The 23,178-nt window shown below is 42.8% G+C and overlaps 1 protein-coding gene across 7 annotated transcripts in view; it reads right to left on the reverse strand.

Moving 5' to 3' along the window:
• Nucleotides 1–23,178, reverse strand: part of SYTL3 (synaptotagmin like 3) — an 89,884-nt gene that overhangs the window by 42,628 nt on the left and 24,078 nt on the right. For all 7 annotated transcript variants that reach the window (XM_027603700.2, XM_027603699.2, XM_027603701.2 and 4 more), the window contains one exon: nt 12,089–12,153. In XM_027603700.2, the coding sequence (XP_027459501.1) occupies nt 12,089–12,153 (65 nt within the window). The remainder of the gene's footprint in view (nt 1–12,088; nt 12,154–23,178) is intronic.

Genomic DNA, 23,178 nt, shown 5'->3' on the forward strand with positions numbered 1-23,178 from the left:
AGGTCCCACAGCAACCCTTTGTTAGAGAAGTCCTACACAACCGTACAGCCATGTGGGATCCAGCTGGGGAGCTAACAGACCACCAAACAGGAGGGTGGCCTGACCCAGAACCACCTCTCTGCTGCTGCCCCTGGAGGGGAAGCAGCATCCCAGGTAGGAAACCACACTCTAGAATTCCAGGTGTGACCCAAAGCAAAAGATGGGTGGGGTGACCCCACATAGAGCCTCCCTGCGAACAATGCAAACATGCCCCTTCCTTAAGATAATTTTGTCTACCCCTAGGAGTTGGTTGTAATATATGGATTTTGTTAGAGCAACACAGTTTGCTGATTCTTCCAGAAAAATCATCATAATAAACACACAAGTCTCGGATATCAGTGATGTGAACTGTGCCCTCTGAGCGGTGGCTCCCTAGTACAGTGCTCAACCTGCTCAACTGTATGTGACAGTCCTAATAGTTGGTCCACACTGGCACTTGAGTATCCTCGAAATTCTAGAAAAGATGAATAAAACCAGAAGTTGAAAATCAATCAATCAATCAAACCAGGATTTGCAGGGGGTATTGGACAATTATGGTGTGTTTTAGGACTTTTTTCTTTAATAGGAAAGAAAAAAATCCCTAGAACAATAAAGTTTTAAACCAATTTTTTTTGGCTCACATATATAAAATGGAAAATGTCTCAAAAAATTGGACCTAGAAATCCCTCAGCATATAATCATCATATCCTGTCATAAATGGTTTTGGAGTGGATTCCAGAGCCATTTTTAAGGATATTTTAGTCCTTAGAGAACCTCTGAGCTTAAATAGCAGTGGGGCTAAGGCACTGCCCCAAGATGAAAGAAGATAAAGCGCACAACCGTGAATCAGCAACTAATGCCTTCCAGGAGAACAAAAATTAATAATAGTCGATTTATAATCCTGTTGGCAGAAAATATCTCTCAGCCAGTGCCCTTCTGCCATGAGACATTACTCTTCTGCTTAGTCACAGGAGAGAAAAATAATTTTTTCTCCTTAATTAAGCTCCCTATATTCTATCAGCAGAAATTCTGGATGGCTTCCATGTTAATAATAGTCACCAGGAGCTGGGCAGTAACTCTTCCACAAAGATACACCTAGGGCTGACAAAACAAGCAGCCAGGTTTGTTGAGGACCTGGGGACAACAAAATATAGACTGCCTTCCCACGTCCTTTGATTTTCTCTAAAAATTGAATGTAGGGTTTAGGAGTTCTCTTTCCTAAAGAATTTGGATATTAATCCCTTATCAGATATGTGATTTGCAAATATCTTCTTCCCTTCCATGGGTCGCCTTTTTACTCTGTTGACAGTGTCCTTTGATGCACAAGCTTTTCATTTTGATGTAGCCTCATTTGCCCATTTTCCTTCTGGTGCCTGTGCCTTTGGCATCACATCTAAGAAATCATCGTCAAAGCCAATGTCATCTTTCCCTCTGTGTTTTTCTTCTAAGAGCTTTATAGTTTTAGGTCTGTTGTCCATTTTGAGTCAATTTCTTTCATCTGTGAATATCCAGTTTTCCTGGCACCATTTATTAAAAAGACTGATCCTTCCCCCTTGAATATTGGCACCCTTGTTCAAAGTCATTTGACCACATATGCAAGAGTTTCTTCTGGGTTTTCTAGGCCATTCCATTGGTCTCTCTGCCTGCTCCTATGCCTATGCCACACCATTTGGATTATTGTAGCTTTGTAGTAAGTTTGGAAATCGGGAAGTGTGAGTCTCCTGGATTTCTTCTTCTTTATCAAGAAACAAACAAAATAACCCAATTTTTAAAATGGACATGGGACTTCAATAGACAAGAAAATATACAAATGGCCAATAAGTATATGAAAAGATGTTCGGCATCACTAATCATTAGGGAAATGCAAATGGAAACCCCAATGATACAGCCATTATGGAAAACAGTGTGGAGACTCCTCCAAAAAAATTAAAAATGTAACTACCATATGATCTAGCAATCCCACACTGGGCATACATCCGAAGGAGATGAAATAACTATCAAAGACACAGCTGCACTCCCATGTTCACGGCAACATTGTTCACGCTAGCCAAGACATGGAAACAATCTAGGTGTCCTTCAACTGATGAATGGTTAAAGAAAATGTGGTATATATTAGAAAGGAATATTGGGGCACCTGGGTGGCTCAGTTGGTTGAGCGTCTGCCTTCGGCTGAGGTCATGATCCCAGGGTCCTGGGATCGAGTCCCACATCGGGCTCCCTGCTCAGCGGGGAGTCTGCTTCTCCTTTTACCCCTCCCCCTGCTCGTGCTCTCACTCTCTCTCATGCTCTCTCTCAAATTAAAAAAAAAATTAAATATTTTTTTAAAGGGAATATTATTTAGCCATAAAAAGGAAGAAGTCCTGCCATTTGCAACAACATGGATGGACCTTGAAGGCATTATGTTAAGTGAATAAGTCAGGCAGAAAAAGACAAACACTGTATGATGTCACTTATATGTGGAATCTAAAAACACCGAACTCAGAACAGAGAGTAGAATGGGAGTTACCAGGGGTTGGGGGCAGGGGAAATGGGGAGATATTGGTCAAAGGGTACAGACTTTCAGTTATAAGATGAATAAGTTCTGGGAATCTAATATATAGTCACATGGTGATCACAGTTAGCCATACTGTATTGTGACTTATGAGTTGTTATGAGAGCAGACTGTTAATGTTCTCGCCATAACAATGGCAAAATGATAATTGTGTGAGGTGAAAGATGTGTTAATAAACCTTATGTGGTAAATTTTTGGCAATACTTGTGTGTATCAAATCATCAAAACAAAATCCATACACAAAATAGAATAAGTGCCAGGCTAGTAGATGCCTAATAAATACTGAGGGAATGAGTTAAAACAAAAAAAACACACACAATGAAATACTACTCCATGCCCATTAGAATGGCTATTATTTAAAAAAAAAACAAAAAAAAAACAGAAAATAACAAGTACCCACATGGATACGGAGAAACTGGAACCCTGCACGTTGCTCGTGGAACATAAAATGGGCGGCCGCTGCAGAAAACAGTATGCTGGTCACTCAAGACATGAAACACAGAATTACCACGTGACCCAGCAATGCCACGTCTGGGTATAAACACAAAAGAACTGACAGCAGGAACTTAAACAGGTATTTGCACGCCCATGTTCATGGCCACATTGGCCATGACAGCCAAAATGTGGAAACCACCCAAGTACCCCCACCCCCGGGGGAGGAAAGGAGAAACAAAATGCAGTAGATACACACAATGGAATTTCATTTGGTCTTAAAAAGGAAGAAAGTTCTGACACATGCTACTACATGGTTGGACTCTGAAGACATCATAAGTGAAATAAGAAAGACATGAAAGGACGAATGGACTATGTTTCCACTTACACGGGGTACCTAGCGTGGTCCCCCTCATAGAGCCAGAAAGCAGAATGGCAGTCACCGGGGCTGGCTGGGAGGGAGGACTGGACAGTTAGTGTTTAATGGCAAAGAGAGATTCGGCTTTGTGAGATGAAAAAGTCCTGGAGACGGATGGTGGTGATGGTTGCACAACACTGTGAACGTGCTTGGTGCGGCTGAACTCTACACTCACAAATGGTTAAAATGGTGAATTTTATGGTATGTCTATTCTACTGCAATAAAATGATGAGCATGGAGTTCTTAAATACGAAATGATTTCTCAATTAAATATGTAGGGGTCTAGTCTTTTCAAAAAATGTTCTTCACGCAAGGATAGCGTAACGTCCAATGGTCAAGATACTCCCTAGAAACTACCCTAATCAATAATGTGGTCTCAACATATGAACACACGAATTCTTAACTCAGAAATACTATTCAGTTCAATGATTTTACCTTGGTTTCCCATTCTGTTCACAAACAGGGAAATTCTGATGTTCACCAAAACGCCATCACATTACCTGCCTATCACACAGAGCTGGGGCCAGCAACTTTCTGCAAAGGGTCAAATTGAAAAAGTGTAGGCTTTGCCAGACATATGATCTCTGTTGCAACCGCTCGACCATTGTACTACAAAGTTGGCCATAGACAGAAAGGAGCGAGCATGGCTGTGTTCCAATAAAACTTTATATAAACAGCTGGTGGGCCACATTTGGGCTGCGTGCTGTAGTTTGTCAACCCCCAACAGAGCAGAAAGTATTAACTAAAATAAAATACTGACTAGCCTAATAACTAGCCCATGTAATCACGGTTTCCCTTCCATGTTAAAAGCAATGGATCAATGTAGGGAGGTAGTCATGATAACTCAGGACCAAGAATGTAAACTGCCGAGGGTGGCCTCATCCCCGAGGGCTGTGGAGAGGGTGCAGAGGACAGTGCTAGAGGCAGAGATGCAGAAATGGTCCAGGTCGGAACGCCGGCACTCAGAAAGCGGCAGGGATAGTCTAGCAGCCGGGGTGGGGGGGGCATCTGAGATAGAACACGGGGAAAAATAGATCTGGGTTGAGTTGATGTATTCAAAGCACCTTGGACAATCTAAACAATTCAATTTTTGAGTTGCTACTGTGAACTAAGCCAAAGGCATCATGAAATCAAAGATGGCTACACTCAAGAACCTGCCTTCAGAAGACTATTACCTAGAAACACTGGGTGAGAATCAAAGGTTTGAAGGGTCCTGGGATCGAGCCCCGCATCATGCTCCCTGCTCAGCTGGGGAGTCTGCTTCTCCCTCTCCCACTCCCCCTGCTAGTGTTGCCTCTTTCACTGTGTCTCTCTCTGTTAAATAAATAAATAAAATATTTTTTTAAAAAAAAAGAAGCTATATTAAGGTACAGCCTTACTAAATTATTTTATTTCCCAATTACTAACCACGGAGTGAAAGTCACAACAGATTGTTTTATATATAACATTTAACCCTTCTGAAACTTGAAAAAATATTAGTACTCAGAGTATTAGTATTGTCATCTTTCTGCTCTTAAACTCAAATATCAAGCAATAAAATGTCATGGTTGTCAAATAAATAAATAAAATTTTTAAAAAAAAATGTCGGTTGTAAAAAAAAACAAAAAACAAAAGCAAAAAAAAAAAAAAAGTAAAAGATGCATTCACAGCAAGGAGCCAGAAGAGGGCACTATCTTTATAAGCTTAGCAGATGCCAAAAAAATAAGATTGGTTTTCAGTTTTAGTTCTCTAAGTTATTAGTGATCTAGAAAATTGTCATCATAATTGTTTATTATATTTGCTACTTTACCAGTGGCTCTCAAAGTTAAAATGCATAAAAAATTATTTGGGGACTTGTTAAATACACACTCTTGAGTCACGGTCCCACAGAGTAGGGAACTTTGAATTTGAAACAGCTTGCAGCTGATCCTGGAGCCGGGTTCCCAGAAGCCACAGTCAAAACCCTAGGCGCAGAGATGGCCAACTGCCCAAGGGTGGAGGGGCAGGAGGTGATTATACCAGATGGCTCGGTAGCTAGCTGACTACAGGACGCTGCCGACCCTACGAAGGTCTGTATGTTTTGATCGTTCTGATGCACCCCAGATGAACCACAACCACGGCATACAAGGAATTATTTTAAGATAACTAAATAGCAAATTATAAAATTTTAGAGGGGAACAAAAGCCAGTCTATAATCAGAAAAAAAATTTTAAGAAAAGCAAAATACTTAAAATATTTTTTGTATCATCTACGTGCAAAATAAAAAATTGGAGCTCATCTTTTCTTGTTTTTAAATCTTTTTAAGGGTTGGAAAAGTAGCCCAACAAACTGCTACAATTAATACCTATTATACTTCATTGGATTATTACTTACACTTTATCTACTTTCAAGGAAATTTGGGGAGAATTTACCTTAAATGGCACACATCCAATAGAACCATTAAAATAGGCATATAAAAAGGAAATGGGGTGACAGAGAGCATAATGATTCTTGGAATTCCTTAAACCGAACATTAAATTTGGCTCTAGGTTTCTGGATGCTAAAAAGGAAAAGAACTCTCTACAGAGAACATCACCTTGCGTCTCCAAACAGCTCCAACCTTACTCGCTTCATTCATTCACTCATTCACTCATTTACTCAGAGCTCCAACCCTCAAAGAATTCTACAGGAAAAGTTAGGGTTGACTGTATATACCCAAGAAAAAACTTCTTCTGTCAAAAAACATAACGACATAGACGGAGCTAACAGGACAGAAAAGAGCAAAGAGCCTTAACATATAAAGAACTTCTGCAGAAGTTCAAACAGGTGGGAAATATTCAACCCCACTAGGAATTAGATGAATTCAAATGAAAACGACAGGAAACCATTTCAGACTACCAGTGTGGTTTTATCAAGCTGATACAGTTTGGATTGTTTTTAAGAACAATTCCTTTTTTTTTTCCTAAAGATTTTATTTATTTATTTGACAGAGAGAGACACAGCGAGAGAGGGAACACAAGCAGGGGGAGTGGGAGAGGGAGAAGCGGGCTTCCCGCAGAGCAGGGAGCCCGATGCGGGGCTCGATCCCAGGACCCTGGGATCATGACCTGAGCCGAAGGCAGATGCCTAACAACTGAGCCACCCAGGCGCCAGCCAAGAACAATTCCTACTGGTAAGGAGGGTACACCCTTCCCCGGGGCAATGTTCCTAACCTCTCATTTTATCCTTCTCTTTCTAGAAATATTCAGAGATGTGCCAAAGATTTATCCAAAAAGATGTCCATTGCACTTGTATTTATTATTTTAATAATATTATAAATTCCCAAAAATGTAACAGCAAAACCGGAAGTTCCCTCACTGTACCACAATGGTGATTTGGTTCGGTAAATGAAGTCACATTCCAATGTTGGAATGAGATGCAGTCATCAGAAAGTATGTAGTTGACGATGGATAAGAATATGGAAAGATGTTCTTTGTAAATTATTATGTGAAGAAATAGTATAAAACTGTATATACAATTTGATCCCAATTATGTAAGTCTATTAGCTTGGCTCATATAAAATTGCCTTCATTCAATAATTTTTACCTAAAAACATCAATTTCTTAATGGTTTAATCTCAATACTTTTGCAAATGTGTGTGTGTAGATATATGTGTAACTGTGTATATTTGTATATACACACACACATACATGCATATACCCTCACAAACATAGATATATTGATTCACCAAAGAACAGATATGATGTATTATGTACACCAAAATGTTAACGAAAGTTTTCAGGGTGAAGTCATTGTCTTTTAAACATTGTTTGTTATGCTTTTCTTCACTTCTCAATTTTGTAAATGAATATATATCGCTTTTACATTCAGAACAAATGTAATTTGAAATCCTGTTTCAAGGGATAGGAGTTCGTGGTGGCCAGAGTGTGGGGGGACAGCTCATGTACCCTGCCCAGGGTGGGGTAAATGAGCACACACTTCCTGAGGGTAATTTGGCGAAACACGTCAAAGCCTTTCAAGTGTTCACACATTTGACCAGTCCTTCTTCTTAGAATCTCTCCAAAGGAAATAACCAGAGATGCCAAGATACCTGTACAGGATGTTTATCACAGAGTTATCTGTGGTATGACATTTTGAATACAATAATATACTCCCTGACAACAGGGAACAGGTTGAATAAAAGACAATGCAGCCATCTGATGTATTTTATGCAGGGTCAGTATATGTTGGAACAACTCTTAATAGCATAAGAAAATGTCTGAGCTGTATTGAATTTTAAAAGCAAGATTAAAATCTATATATAGTCTGATCATAAATCTGTTCAAAAAAATCTCTAAGTCTGGGGGCGCCTGGCTGGCTCAGTCAGAGGAGCATGCAACTCTTGACCTTAGGGTTGAAAGTGTGAGTCCCATGTTTTGGGTGTAGAGACTACTTAAAAATAAAATCTTTATAAAAAGAAATGTAATTCTGTATGTGCACACACATGCATAGCATCACCTAGAGAGAAGACTGGAAGAGTGTATGTGTGCACAATTAACAGTAGTTTGTTGAGTGGAGGGATTTTTATTGCCTTCTGTACACCGTTCTGAATTTCCCAAATATTCTACAAAAAGTATGCATTACTTCTATAATCAGAAAATGAACAACTTTTTTTTAAAGAGAAAAGAAAGTTCCCTCTTCACAAAATGGAGGATGGAGTATGGGGGAAGCAGGTGGACTCGTAGGAGCCAGCTAGGAGCTCCTGCATTAGACGTGGGTTTGAAGAGCAGGGGAAAGGTTCAAGATACCGGGGAGGCAGAAAGGTCAGGATTTGCTGACTGACTGGATGGATGCCAGGAGGGAGTCAGGTATGAGTCTCAGGTGCGTGGATTACGATAAGGAATACAGGCTACGGTAGCCAGCTTCTGACGGGCTCCAGCGCCCCTTGCCTCCTGATCCACCCTGTACCGTCCCTCCCACCCTGAAAAGAGCAGACCTGTGTCACCACCGGATAGAGCACAAATGACAAGGTGTGCTTTGTGAAGCCGGGGCATAAAAGAGATTGACAGAAAGTAGGATAGAAGTTCCTAGGAGTTCTGGGGAGGTGAGGGCAGGGGAGACTGTGGGAGGATGAAGTCCTAAGGATGGATGGTGGTGATGGTTATACAACAATGTGAATGCCCTTAATACCACTGAACTGTACGGTTAAAAATGGTTAAAATGGTAAGTTTTAGGTTGTGTATATTTTACCATGATAAAATTTTTTTAATATAAAAAAGGTAGGGCTCTGCCTTGTCTCTCACGCCAGTGCCCTGGGGGAAGCCAGCCACCACGTGGTGAGCACACTCAGGCGGCCCTGCCAGAGGCGGGGGTGTGGAGGAACCCAGGCCTGCGGCCATCAGCACCATGAGCACACCAGGTCTGTGCATGAGCCCCTCAGAAAGCAGATCCTCCAGCCCCGTCAGCTGAAGACAGAAACCATATAAGATAATACTGATTGTTTTAACATTTGGAGGCATTTGTTATCCAGCAATAGAAAGAGGCACAGATTTGAGCCATCTGGTACTCTTTGGCGTTTCGTACCACCATCTCGTTTCTCCGGCTTCCGATGAGGATGTGGAAGGCTGGAAAGACCCACATTCCCAGCATTACAACAAACACTAGGTAACGCGCAGAATCGCAGTCTCCGGCGCAGCGGCGAGCAGGGCTTGCGGCGGGCTCCGCACCGGGCCCACCAGGGGGCGCCAGAGAGACCGGAAGGCAGGAGGTTCCGGAGCACATCCGCCCAGCCCCGGAACCGAGGGGTCCGCTTCCTGCGGTAACCACGTCAGGGCTTCCCACAGGCCTCCGTTTTTGCCTCTCTTCCTCCAGTAATACCTGTTTCACCAGTTCCCTAAATTAAATCCTCTGTGCTCAAATCCCCACGTGGTTTCTGTTTTCCTGACTGGCCCTCAGCGGATACAGCCCGTGGACCAGAGCCCACTCAGTTACTGTACCAGCACCAGCTTGTCTGGTGGGGGCACAGGTGTAAGCAAGGGGGTTCCCACCTGCCCGGGCGAACCATCACCCCGACGGCCCTTCCCGGCTCCTCGCCTGCCAACCTCCGCCCCCCCACCCGAGCTTCGGCTCACACGCGTGCTCCCCCAGCTCGGTACTTTCCCTGGTCTCTCCCTGCCTTTTGAGCCCAACTCGCCTAAAATTGGACAGTAAGAAAATGGGACACCTCAGCATGTGAGGAAGCAAGTGCAGAGGAGGAAGGAATTTGTTTTTTCTTTGTTGTTGTTTGTTTCTTTTATACCTTGGGAGAGACAGTAAGAGAAAAGGATTTCTTTTCTTTTTTTTAAGATTTTATTTATTTATTTGACAGAGAGAGACAGGGAGAGCAGGAACACAAGCAGGGGGAGTGGGAGAGGGAGAAGCAGGCTTCCCGCTGAGCGGGGAGCCCGATGTGGGACTCGATCCCAGGACCCCGGGATCATGACCTAAGCCGAAGGCAGACGCTTAACGACTGACCACCCAGGCGCCCAAGAGAAAAGGATTTCTTCTCAGGCTGACTTTCATTGTCAACTTTTTTTTTTTCTTGATCTTTTCATTCTGGTGGAAAGTCACTGGACAAAAAAGAGAAACCCAGGAGTTCAGGTTCATTCCTATCCTACACCTTTTCTTATGTCAGGTGGCCAGCCTAACTGCTTCTGTTCACTTTTACTCACCAGAAGAGCGCCAGAAAGATGATGAGAAGGTAAGGAACACACGCACGTGAGTGCACACACACGTGTGCAACACATGCATGCCACACACCTGTGTTCTGGCCTGCAAGTTCATTTCCCCCATTGAAATAATAGTACTAAAACTTTCAACAGTGTATGAAAAAGTTTCCAGGAGAGGTCTTCACGGACTTGTTTTGAGAAATTACAGAAATTTCACTCCCCAGTCTTACTGTTTATGAAGTAGGAACTGAGTGAAAAAAATGAGAATCTACCACCTGAAGAAGACCCCAGCCCCCTAACAAAAAGTTGTTTTTTTTTTAATTTTAAGTACAATCTACTCCCCACTGTGGGGCTTGAACTCACAACCCCATGATCAAGAGCCACATGTCTACTAACCAAGCCAGCCAGGTACCCCAACAAAAAAGTATTTTAAAGACACAAAGCAATAAAACTTAGACCTCGTGCTGCCATGCTTGTCTAGATTATGCCCTAAATGGGGACGACAGCCCCAGAGAGGCAAAAAGGGTGGTTAGTGGATAAGACCAATTTTAGTGTGCTCCAAAAGGTATCAGTACAGAAACGGAAATACACCTGGGGTAGTAAATTTTCATGGACGGGTAGTATTTAGGAAAAAGTGTTAGCAAGGCTGCTTGGGACAGGAGAGTGGGCTGTAAGGAAAAGTGTGGAGAAGCACTGTCCTGGGTGAGACGACACGCACTTGCTCACCATTTGCTCGAACATACCCCTTAGCATTGTATTTCCTTCCAGATTTGTAAGAAACTCTGCAGAAACATAATCTTTGCTTGAGTAAGAAGAGTCTGGAATATAATCCAGGAGAGAAGGTAATGCCAACTGATTATCAAACTCAGCTAACAGTGCCTTTTATAAAAGCTTCAGTGTCAGTGCTCCAACACATGGCTTCCTTTCCTTGCCAACACATTTTGGGTTGTGGCTAAATAGCTTCTTTCTTTATCTCAAACGGTCACTTTTTCCAGAAGAAAGAAGGGTTTCAAGCCACCCTGTTCCCTCTAGGTCAGACTAGGTTCCTTGTGTGCAGTCCCCACTGACCCACATCACAGAGGATGTGTGTTACCACTGTGGACGAACGCGAGTCACAGAGCATGCGGGCTCCACTTGATTCTGATGACACCTGTGTGTGCCTCTGTCTGATAAGCCATTCTCTTGTCTGTGCAGCTCACATCCTGATGTGGCATTGCTGTTACCAGCGCAGAATTAGTTCTCCCCACGGCTTCTGGCCCCAGCTACCAATTACACCATTACATCAGCTTCGCAAATACTTTGTAAGATATTCCAGGTGCCCAGACCATATGCACACTTGCACTCAGAGACTCACGACATGCGCTCACTTCCTAATCATCAACCTCTGCCAAATTCTAATACCATCCACTACCCAGGGCCTTCAGCTATTCCATCACTTTGTTCAAGTATCGTGAACAAGGTTTTGTGCTCGGTGCCATAAGGGGCTAACAAGATTTGAAAAGCACAGTTGCTGCATATGGAGAGAAAGAGAAGCATGCAAATAATACAGCATAAGGCACTTTCCCCAATTATGGAGGGATGGACAAACCACAGCTGCTGGAGTCTCAGAGGAGGGAGAGCTCACTCCCACAAGCAGGAAGTTGGGGAGACTCCAGGGAGAGCTGGGGTACTGAGGGGAACACCGCAATGAAAGATGCTGAGCAGCATGGGCCAAAGAGTAAGCGCAGAAAGCACAACCAAACAGAACCAGAGCTCAGAAGGGCAAGGCCTGTCTACCGTGACCTGTAAAGTGTTTGTTTGTTTGTGTTGAGCAGGCTCCATGCCTAGCGCAGAGCCCAACATGGGGCTTGAACTCACGACCCTGAGATGACCTGAGCTGAAATCAAGAGTCGGACGCTTAACCCACTGAGCCACCCAGGTTCCCCTGGCCTGTAAAGTTTTTTATAGTCAAAAAGTCTTAACACCAAATATTTTAAAACTGGGAGTACATCATTTTACCTTAGAAAAAAACGTAAGAGCATTTACCTTCAGCTGGAAATTTCTTGGCTCGTTCCTCAAAGAACCAGTCTCCAGTTTTTATTTTCACATTTCTGAAAAACAAGCAGAAAGGAAGCCTCAGACAGAGATGTGGATGGTGCTATAGTTGGCTCACGAGAGGTACGTAGATATTATCACATAAGATTCGTCTTGCAAGGGTCCTCCAAGTTCAAATTTCTGGCCCCAAACCCTACTTTACAGATCTCCTATAGAGATCCTCTGCGTGAGGATCATTGGCATAAATGCCAAGCACATGGTGCAGAGCCAGCTCTAACTACTGGAGGTCCCACTGTCCGTTCTCCATAGCCTTGAACTCTGCTCATGCTGTCCTTTTATCAGCAAACAAGAAATGACTGTTGAAAAGCACTTTGCAAATCCCAGCATACAAATGTTGAATGATACAATGAATGGATGACCCGGAACAGAAAGATCTTTTGACCTGTTGCTATCAGAGCAAGCAGGGAGCCAAATAGGCCTGTTGGAATGCAGTTTTACTTTGCATCTAAATTACTTGCATCTGCGGATAGTTAACTGTCCCATCCACGCCTTCCTTATGCTCTTCTAAAAGTCAGCATGATGTCCCTAGAGTTGCTTATTTTATAAATATATATATATATATTTGACAGAGAGAGAGACAGCGAGGGAGGGAACACAAGCAGGGGGAGTGGGAGAGGGAGAAGCAGGCTTCCCGCCGAGCAGGGAGCCCGATGTGGGGCTCGATCCCAGGACCCCGGGACCATGATCTGAGCCGAAGGCAGACGCTAACGACTGAGCCACCCAGGCGCCCCAGAGTTGCTTAACGTATTTTCCACCACGTAAGGGACAAGAGGTGAAAATCAGTCTGCAGAGTGAGGATTCTGGGAACGCCTACAGAGACACCTTTCCCCCGGGGCAGATCTGCTCTCCAACCAACGTCCTGATGGCCAGAAAGCCTCAGGAGGCCCCTGGTGGCTCATAAGACCGACAAGCTGCAAAAAGTCCCAATGAAGAAGCCGAATATTGTAAAACTGAGACCCCCCCCCCCCCCACCAAACTGCTCTGTGCTAGCTTATCCACCTGTTGGGTAATTCCCAGCTGAAGTAGTCTTAGGCAAGGATACAGTGGAATTTTATTTTATTTTATTTTTACTTCAAATAATCTCACATCTAAGATGGTTTCTAGTTACAAAGCAAAGCAGTGAGGTTTTTTTCCTGCCAGCTCAGTTGATCCGCTTTCAACATTTTCACAGGAAAAAAATACTGATCATAGTGATTAAATCCTAGGTAACTAGGGGAGGACTCGGAGCATCAAGATGAAGATAAAGAAATGATTGTATCGAGTTGCTGCCTCCCCTCCTTGCAAAACATTAGTAACTCTCCCTCAGCTGACCTCAGAGAGAAGACAGGCCCCCCTGTGTCATACTCAGGGCTGTATTAACAGCCCCAAGCGTGACTGGGACGCATCCCAGGGGCCAGTGAATCCATGTGGGTTGGTGAATGAATAAAAAGCCCCAGTTTTGTGGGGAGCACCTTGAGAACTGTAGGGAGAAGCTGGGATCCTGCTGGGGTACGCGCTGAGATCTAATGTGTGTTGGCCCCTCTAAGCACATGGGGTGGGGGGCACGGACTCAGGCACCAGGCAGAGACTGTAAACAAGGGAGGCAAGCTGGGGGCAGACAATAAGGAGGGGTGGGGACTGTGACGAGCAGGAGAACCTGTGGCCCATTTCAAGGCATTAGAATGATATTATACTTCACGCAGTCCCAACACACAAGGCCCAGAGGCTGTCGGCAGCCTGTTGGCCACGCATTTGTGATTCTTGGTTTGTTACATCAGATAACTAGTTGACAAAAGTGAGAAAAATTCCACTGTAGCCAGACAGAGCTGTGCTTGAGGCCTTGACAAAAAATCGGGTTAGATGCTACGCATTGCCCTGTCTTCCTCAGAAATCTGGGAAGGGCCGCCCGCCGCCAAAGGGACCACAGGAAGGGTGAGAAATAAGGACCCCATGCTTGTTGGCAATTCCTCAACCTGAAGCGACAACGGAGAGCCTCTGACAAAATGCCAAAGGCTTCTCGGGATGCACAGCACTGGGGGAACCAGGGAAACTTTCAGAAAGCACTCCGTCCTCAAAAGCACCTAAGACCGGCCTCTAGGAGAAGGAGACAGAAAGACAGAAGGAGAAACCAGGCTGACATGAAGAGACATCAGACTAGAACAAAGACAAATCTAGGAAACTAGGGAAAAGCAGAACAGACGGTCTGCCAACTCGCAGAAGCAGAACGGAGATGCAGGAAAGCTGAATCAGTGAGCTCACCCAGTAGACGGGCTTTTCCTGAACATGAACAGAAAAAATGAAGACATGAGATTCTGGAGAACAGAGCACAAAGTCAACCTACATATTAAAAGTTATTCCCAGGGCGCCTGGGTGGCTCAGTCGTTCAGCGTCTGCCTTCGGCTCAGGTCATGATCCCAGGGTCCTGGGATCGAGCCCCTCATTGGGCTCCCTACTCAGTGGGGAGTCTGCTTCTCCCTCTCCCACTCCCCCTGCGTCTCTCTCTGTCAAATAAATAAATAAATAAAATCTTTAAAAAAAATAAATAAAATTTATTCCCTAAGAAGCAAGGGCAAGTGGCATAAAAGATGATCATAGGAATCATACCTAACTGAAGAAAATGTTACTGAGTCAAAAACCAAGCAAACCTTCACCTCACACCCATTAGGGTGGCTACTGTCAAAAACAAAACAAAACAAATAACCTGAAAAGAACAAGGGTTGACGAAGATGTGAAGAAACGGGACCCTTGTGTACTCTTGGTGGGATTATTAAATGGTTCAGCTACTATGGGAAAGAGTATGAAAAAAGTTAAACATACAAGTACCATATGAGCCAGCAATTCCACTTCTGGGTCTATCTCCAAAAGATCTGAAAGTAGGGTCTCTTCTCTTAGAGATGTTTGCACACCTATGTTCACAGCAGCACCATTCACAATAGCCAAAGGGTAGAATTGACCCAAGTGTCCATCAGCAAACGAATAGACAAACAAAATGTGACATGTACACACGATGGAATATGCACCTTGGAATATACAGCCTGAAAAAGGAAGGAAACTTGCAATAAACTACAGCACAGAGGAAGCTTGCGGACATTCTGCTAAGTGAAATGAGCCAGTCGTAAAAAGACAAGCACTGTATGATTCTACTTATATGAGCACCTAGAATCCACAAATTCAGAGAAACGGAACATAGAATCCTGGTTTCTAGTGGAAGGAAGAAATAGGGAGTTGTTTAATGGGTATGAAGTTTCAGTTCTGTGAGATGGAAAAGTTCCAGAGATGGATGGTGGTGATGGTTGCACGAAGATGTGGACAGACTTAATGCCCCTAAACTGTAGGTAGAAAAGAGCTAAGATAGTAAATTTTATGTTATATGTATTTTACCACAATTAATATTTTTAAAATTTTTTTAAGATTTATTTATTATTTGAGAGAGAGAGAGGGTGCACAGGGGAGAGGGGCAAAGGGAGAGAGAGAGAGAAAGTCACAAGCAAACTCCATGCTGAGCGCAGAGCCCCACGTGGGGCCGGATCCCATGACCCTGAGATCATGACCTGAGCCATTAAAGAAGCCGGATGCTTAACCAAATGCACCACCCAGGTGTCCCTAAAAAATGTGTTTTTTTAAACAAGCAAATCCAAGGGATAAGGAGCTCAAAGGAACCTTGTTCCATAAAACCAACATAGAGGAGCTCACACCCAGACATGGACAAGAAACTTTTTAATTACAAGGATACAGGGAAGAAAAAAAAAAAGTTTGTAACATATAAAAACCAGATGATCACTAAAGAAATAAAAATAAAAATGGCTTCAGATGTCTCTGTCATATTAAATTCCAAAAGACAATGAGAACACATTTCCTGAACTTTGAGATGAAAAGGTTGGGACCTAAGATTTTAAAACCCAGTGAAGTCATTACTCATGAGGGAAGGCTGTGGAGGACAACCTTAAATTTGCAATGACTCAGATCTTCTGCCACCGACAGGCTCTTCTGGGGCAAAAAAATCCCTCAAGAGGCCCTTCAGATGATTGAAAAATGAATCAAAATAAAGAACTTGCAAATTGGGAAATTATGGTCTCAAAAGATTAGCAATGAGCGCTTGAATGTGTTAAAACTTAGAGTTGGTTTAATAATTGTAAATATAATCATAAAACTATGCAGGTGACAAAAATAATTATTGAGAGAGATACTATAGGACATAAAAGTAATCACTTATCACAATATAAATATTTCAAAATGATGAAATGAATAGCATTTATAAAACATTTCTGTCTCTAGGGGCGCCTGGGTGGCTCAGTCGTTAAGCGTCTGCCTTCGGCTCAGGTCATGATCTAAGGGTCTTGGGATCAAGCCCCGCATCAGGCCCCTGCTCCGCGGGGAGTCTGCTTCTCCCTCTCCCACTCCTTCTGCTGGTGTTCCCTCTCTCGCTGTCTCTCTGTCAAATGAATAAATAAAAAAGTCTTAAAAAAAGAAAAAATTTCTGTCTCTACCCTGGGTACCTCATGTAAGTAGGATCATACATTTTTCCTTCTGGCTTATTTCATTTAACATAATATTTGTAAAGTTCATCCATGTTTTAGCATGTATTAAATTTCATTCTTTTGTTGTAGCTGAATAATATTCCATAGCATGTATATATCACATTTTGTGTATCCATTCATCTGTTGATGCACACTGGGTTGTCTCCACCTTGTGACTACTTTGAACAATTCTGCTATGAACACTGGCTTATTATTTGAATATTTGAAAGCTACAAGGTTGCTGTCAAAACCAACATTAAGGGGTGTCTGGGTGGCATAGCCAGTTAAGCATCCAACTCTGGGTTTCGGTTCAGGTCATGATCTCAAGGTCCTGGGATCCAGCCCCAAGTTGGGCTCCGTGCTCACCACAGAGTCTGCTTGAGATTCTCTCTCCCTCTCCCTCTGCCCCTCCTGCTCATGCTCGCTCTCTCTCTCTAAAATAAATAAATAGGGCGCCTGGGTGGCTCAGTTGGTTAAGTGACTGCCTTAGGCTCAGGTCATGGTCCTGGAGTCCCGGGATCGAGTCCCACATTGGGCTCCCTGCTTGGCGGGGAGTCTGCTTCTCCCTCTGACCCTCTTCCCTCTTGTGCTCTCTATCTCTCATTCTCTCTCAAATAAATAAATAAAATCTTAAAAAAAATAAATCTTTAAAAATTAAAAAAAAAACTTAATATTTTCATTTTGTTATTTCAGGTGGCAGAAGGTTTTACAATATACTAGCTCTTAGGATCTGCCAGCATTCTTAAATTTATTTATTTTTTAATTTTAAATAGGCTCCGGGCCCAACGTGGGCTTGAGCTTATGACCCTGAGATTGAGTACTCTCTCTCTCAAATAATAAATACATCTTAAAAAAATTAAAAAATACTGGGGCGCCTGGGTGGCTCAGTTGGTTAAGCGACTGCCTTCGGCTCAGGTCATGATCCTGGAGTCCCGGGATCGAGTCCCGCATCGGGCTCCCTGCTCAGCAGGGAGTCTGCTTCTCCCTCTGACCCTCCCCGCCTCATGCTCTATCTCATTCTCTCTCTCAAATAAATAAATAAAATCTTAAAAAAAAATAAAAAATACTGATCACAGAAGAAATTTCAGCTTCAACAAAAGGAATGATACTCAAATTATTGTGAAAGCATTCCCTTTAATAAGTACAAAATAAATCTTTCAAAAATAAACGTTTCCCAAAAGTGTCTTAGACATTTCTACTTTTTTTACTATACGTTTTAGTAGCACAAGGCTTCAAAGAATATTATATGGTCATTATTCCCATTTGTCCAAAGGATTAAAAAGAATGTCATGATCCTACATAAAATTAGCATCTATCATATTCCTTCAGAAAGCAATGTACGTATACCTTGGGAAACAGCCAAGCTATACTGTGAGGACCAAAACAGATGCATCTCCAAGTCAGAAATAAGAAGAAAAAAAACTTAATTTAAAGAACACAAGGCTTTTCCCTCGTGAAATATGTCTTAGTGGCTAATCTCTTGAAAATGTGCAGATGTAAAACTATGTGAAATATTTTACTCAATATATTTAACTTGTGTATACTTTTTTGACATGAACAGAGTTTCTATCAGCAAAGTTAAAAATCAGATTAGAAAAACATCAGGTTTTGAAATAGAAGCTAGGCAGCACAGACATGTCACTTTAACCTTGGCACCAAGCTAAAATCCTTCCTTGCCGGCTCCCCTATACCATATCCAGCATTCAATTTCTTTTCAATATTTAGTGGAGGTAGACCTTTTATTCACTTGAAGAGCAGAAGTATTTACAATAATGACTGCAAATTATTCCATTCTCATACATTAGCTATTTGCCTTGGTGGATATGAAGTGGGGATTCAGTATTTTATCAAAACATGGGATTAGGAATGTTTACTATCAGTCTGAAATTTCAAAGATTATATTTTCCAAACTCTGGGAAGTTTTGCTCTAAGCAGGAAACACAATTGCTATAAAACTTGTCTTGAAATGTCATTTGATTGTCAATAAAAATTATTTGACACACTGCAAAAGATATAGTACATCATTCTGTAATATCTTCACATCTAAATCCTAATCTAAAATGTATTTGAGCAACAACAAAAAATCCCCTTTAATAAATTCCAAAATCTTATTTTAACCCTTACTGCTCTGCAGCAATAATTCAGATCTCAACCAGAGAACTAAGAATGTGATAATAAATCCCAAGGTCTGTATATCAATTTGCAACTAGGCACTCTTAAGTTTCTCTCCATTAGCTTCAGGCATAGTACATCAGAGACATGTGAGCAGCCCAAGAAAGTATCCTCAAATCAACAGGACTGCCTCCCACCATTTGAAACCCTAACTCTAAAAACTCTGTTCTAATTATTTATAAATAGCAAACATTACTAATGAAACAGAGAGAGAACAACCCAACAAGTATCTGAGACTGAATAATGAACAATTGCTTATGGTCACAGCCAGTTACAAAGCAGGAGAAAAAGATCACAGTTTGAAGGGCAAAGGTCTTGAGCACCTGTAATTCCTCAGCGGTCTACTTCAGGGAGGATGAGCAGGTTTTCTCTAGACACATGAAATTGGATACTACTGCACAGTAAATCATTTTGAAGGGAAAAAAAAAATCAGTGTGAACCTAAGTCATCAAGTCCAATCTTATTTTTTAAAACCAAAGCTAAAGCAAACAAGCAAATATAAAGCTTAGTCTCTCTGACATTTCAACATGGTTGTTACCTTGCTCCATTTCATCGTGGAAATTGTCAGTACATGGAGGAGGGAAGGGGACATTAAGCAAAGAAGCAAGGATGCATCTACCCCTCTTTCTCTTCTTTCCTTCTCCCAAATCACACTCTTTTGATGGCTCCTACTGAAAACATACGCCCCCCCCACGACTAGAAGCAAATTTCAACCAACTTTGCTCTTCCAAGTCCTTTTCAACGTGTCTTTGTTTCCTGAGGTCTTTCTGCTGCCTCTCTTTTGCTCTCAATTTCATTTCACCTCCAGCCTTATCACTTCCTGCCCAGTTCACTGAGAAGACGTTCCTGTGGATCATTGGCCTTCACCTTCCCCAGCCCCTGACTCCACCCTCTGGAACACTGGCGCACTGTGGTATGGCTTTCTTTTGGCAAAGCATCTATGCCCACACCCCATTTCCTGTGGCCCAAGATCCAAGGTCTTCTGAGTGGCTTTTCTCCTTGCAGGCAAGAGAAGGCAGAGATCTAGAAGGGGAGGGATTCAGGAGAGCAGGGCTCTAATCTAACTGACTCCCTGGCCTTGGGCTAATTACCTTCTGTCTCTTAGCCTCTTGTTTCCTCACCTATAAAATTGGGATAATAGTCGTCGCTGCCCTGTAAGACTGTTTTAAGGTTTAAATGAAACATGCAAGATAAAAACTTCTGCACAGCAAAGGAAACAGTCAACAAAACTAAGAAGCAACCCACGGAATGAGAGAATGTCATCTGCAAATGACATTTCAGATAAAGGGCTGGTATCCAAGATCTATAAAGAACTTCTCAAACTCAACACCCATAAAGCAAATAATCCAGTCCAGAAATGGGCAGAAGACATGAACAGACACTTCTCCAAAGAAGACATACAAATGGCTAACAGACACATGAAAAAATGCTCCACATCACTAGCCATCAGGGAAGTACAAATCAAAACCACAATGAGATACCACCTCACACCAGTTAGAATGGCAAAAATTAACAAGACAGGAAACAACAAGTGTTGGCGAGGACGCGGAGAAAGGGGAACCCTCTTACACTGTTGGTGGGAATGCAGGCTGGTACAGCCACTCTGGAAAACAGTATGGAGGTTCCTCAAGACATTAAAAATAGAGCTACCCTATGACCCAGCGATTGCACTACTAGGTATTTACCCCAAAGATACAGCTGTAGTGAAAAGAAGGGGCACATGCACCCCAATGTTCATAGCAGCAACGTCCACAATGTCCAAACTGTGGAAAGAGCCGAGATGCCCGTCAACAGATGAACAGATGAAGATGTGGTTCATATACACAATGGGATATTACTCAGCCATCAGAAAGGATGAATGCCCACCATTCACACTGACATGGATGGAACTAGAGGGGATTATGCTAAGTGAAATAAGTCAAGCAGAGAAAGACAATTATCACATGGTTTCACTCATGTGTGGAACACAGGGAACAGTGCGGAGGACCACAGGGGAAGGGAGGGAAAACGGAACGGGAAGAAATCAGAAAGGGAGACAAACCCTGAGAGACTCTGGACTCCGGTAAACAAACTGAGGGTTACAGAAGGGAGGGGGTGGGGGATGGGGTAACCAGCTGATGGGTATTAAGGAAGGCACATGTTGTGATGAGCACTGGGTGTTATATGCAACTAATGAATCATTGTACACTACATCAAAAACTAATGTACTATACATTGTACTATATGTACTATATGTTGTACTATAGGTACTATATGTCGTTAATATATGTTGGCTAACTGAACATAATAGAAAGAAAAGAAAAGAAAAGAAAAGAAAAGAAAAGAAAGAAAGAAAGAAAGAAAGAAAGAAAGAAAGAAAGAAAGAAAGAAAAAGGAAGGAAGGAAGGAAGAAAGAAAAGAAAGAAAAGAAAAAAAGACAGAAAGAACATGCAGTATAAAGAAGTGCTAAACGTTCATCCCCATGCTATCCGCTTTCCCTGAGGATGCCTGTCTCCCTCTCTGGTCCTGACCCTCATCCAGAAATACTCCAAACACAGATGTTCTGAAAGTCACCTCGAGCCAGCTCACCCCTCCCTCCTCTGAGCTCCCTAGGACCCTTAGCAGCTTTTTTTTTTTTTTTTTTAAGATTGTAGTTATTTATTTAACAGAGACAGTGGGAGCACAAGTAGGAGGAGAGAAGCAGATTCTCTGCTGAGCAGGGATCCCGACGTGGGACTCGATCCCAGGACTCTGGGATCACAACCTGAGCCGAAGGCAGACGCTTAACTGACTGAGCCACCGAGGCGTCTCCTTAGCAGCTCTAAGAGGAGACTTGCCTTGAAGCAGAAACCTCCAAGGCCTCCTGCAACCTCAACACAACCCAGAGCCCAGCATGTGCCGCAGGCCCTTTGCTCTGATTGCCTCAACCAGTCAGCTAGCTGGTTTTGCTTTTCTAAAATCACCATCCTACAGCTTCCCCTTTCCTGATTTAACAAACCTCCTTCCCTCCTCCTCGTCCCACAATGGATCCACTTCTTCCCAAGGACCAAGTCTCAAGCTGACAAAGCTGCAGGAAGAGGAAAGCTTCTGGGATCCACCCCCATCCGGGACCCCCGTCCCCCATCAGTTATGACTGTCAAATATTCTAAAGTTTTACCGGCCTTCTCTCTAGGATGGGGGTCCAGGGTGTACAAACCCAGAGAGAGAACAGAGGACTGCCAAGCAAGGAGAGGGGTGGAGTACGTGTTGTTATAAATTATTTCATTCTATCCCCCATATGATTTCCTGAGGCAATCCTCGTAATGCAACTGTCTTCGGTATTTTGAAAACATCCTTATTTCACAATAAGGAAGCTGGGGTTTTAGAAATCACACTTTGTGTACTTAGAGGGTGGAGTGACAATGGCCAGGGCACGAGGCCCTCTTGGGTGCAGATTTCAACACAGGCCGCCTTCCCGGGAGACAGCCTCAGTCTCATCCCGCCTCTCATCTTGTTTTTAGCTTACAGTGAACTATTCAAAGACAAAAAAAAGGCCAATGCATTTAACCCCTTACCGGGCCCTGTTTACCTTCAGACTTCAAATACAAACGGTTGATTGAAAGGAGGGAAGAAAATCTTAAGACATTTCTAGATGTTACTGGGAATTGTTACCTCCTCTTTCAAGGGCCCAGGCAGCTCCCAGCAACTCCCTGTCCCCCCTTCTCAAGATAAGAAAAGCCTGAGGGCCTTGAGCCTGGGGCACTAAAAAAAGAAAAAAGCTCTATTTTTAACGTCTTGAGGAATCTCCATACTGTTTTTTCGAGTGGCTATACCAGCAAAAAAAAAAAAAAAAAAAAAAAAAAAATATATATATATATATATACATATATATATAAATTTTTAAAAATCAAAAAAGAAAGAAAGAAAAAGAAAAAAGCAAAGCCTGAAGGACATTGGCCTCAACAAACCAAAGAGACGTGAAATGCGTGAAATGTGCGGAGTTAGCTCTGATTGAAGTCAGCATGACTTGGCGAGCTGCTGTCCAAATACAAGGTGTGCTGTTCGGGAGCAAAGAAATCTGGTTGAACAACTTCACTTCCTTCTGGATGAGGGACTGAAATTAAGCCTTGCAAAGGGACAGGAAATTTGAGGACATTAATGTCAGGGGCCCAATAAACACAACCCTCCCGACTAAGGGGGAGAGAAAACCCAGCCGCCGCCCCACACAGTGTGGGTGCCTCTCGTATCTTTGTCCGGGGCACTCACACATCTGCAGCAACACTTAGGAGCTGTTTTCAAATCCCCAAGTCTCTGATTATTCTCCTAGATTCACACCAGACGAATGTTCCTCCCTTCCTCTAGGTTCTGTGATGTCGTTGTGTGCACCGTCCCCAA

This window comes from Zalophus californianus, chromosome 7 (genome assembly GCF_009762305.2).
Source record: "Zalophus californianus isolate mZalCal1 chromosome 7, mZalCal1.pri.v2, whole genome shotgun sequence".
Classification (NCBI taxonomy): Eukaryota; Metazoa; Chordata; class Mammalia; order Carnivora; family Otariidae; genus Zalophus; species Zalophus californianus.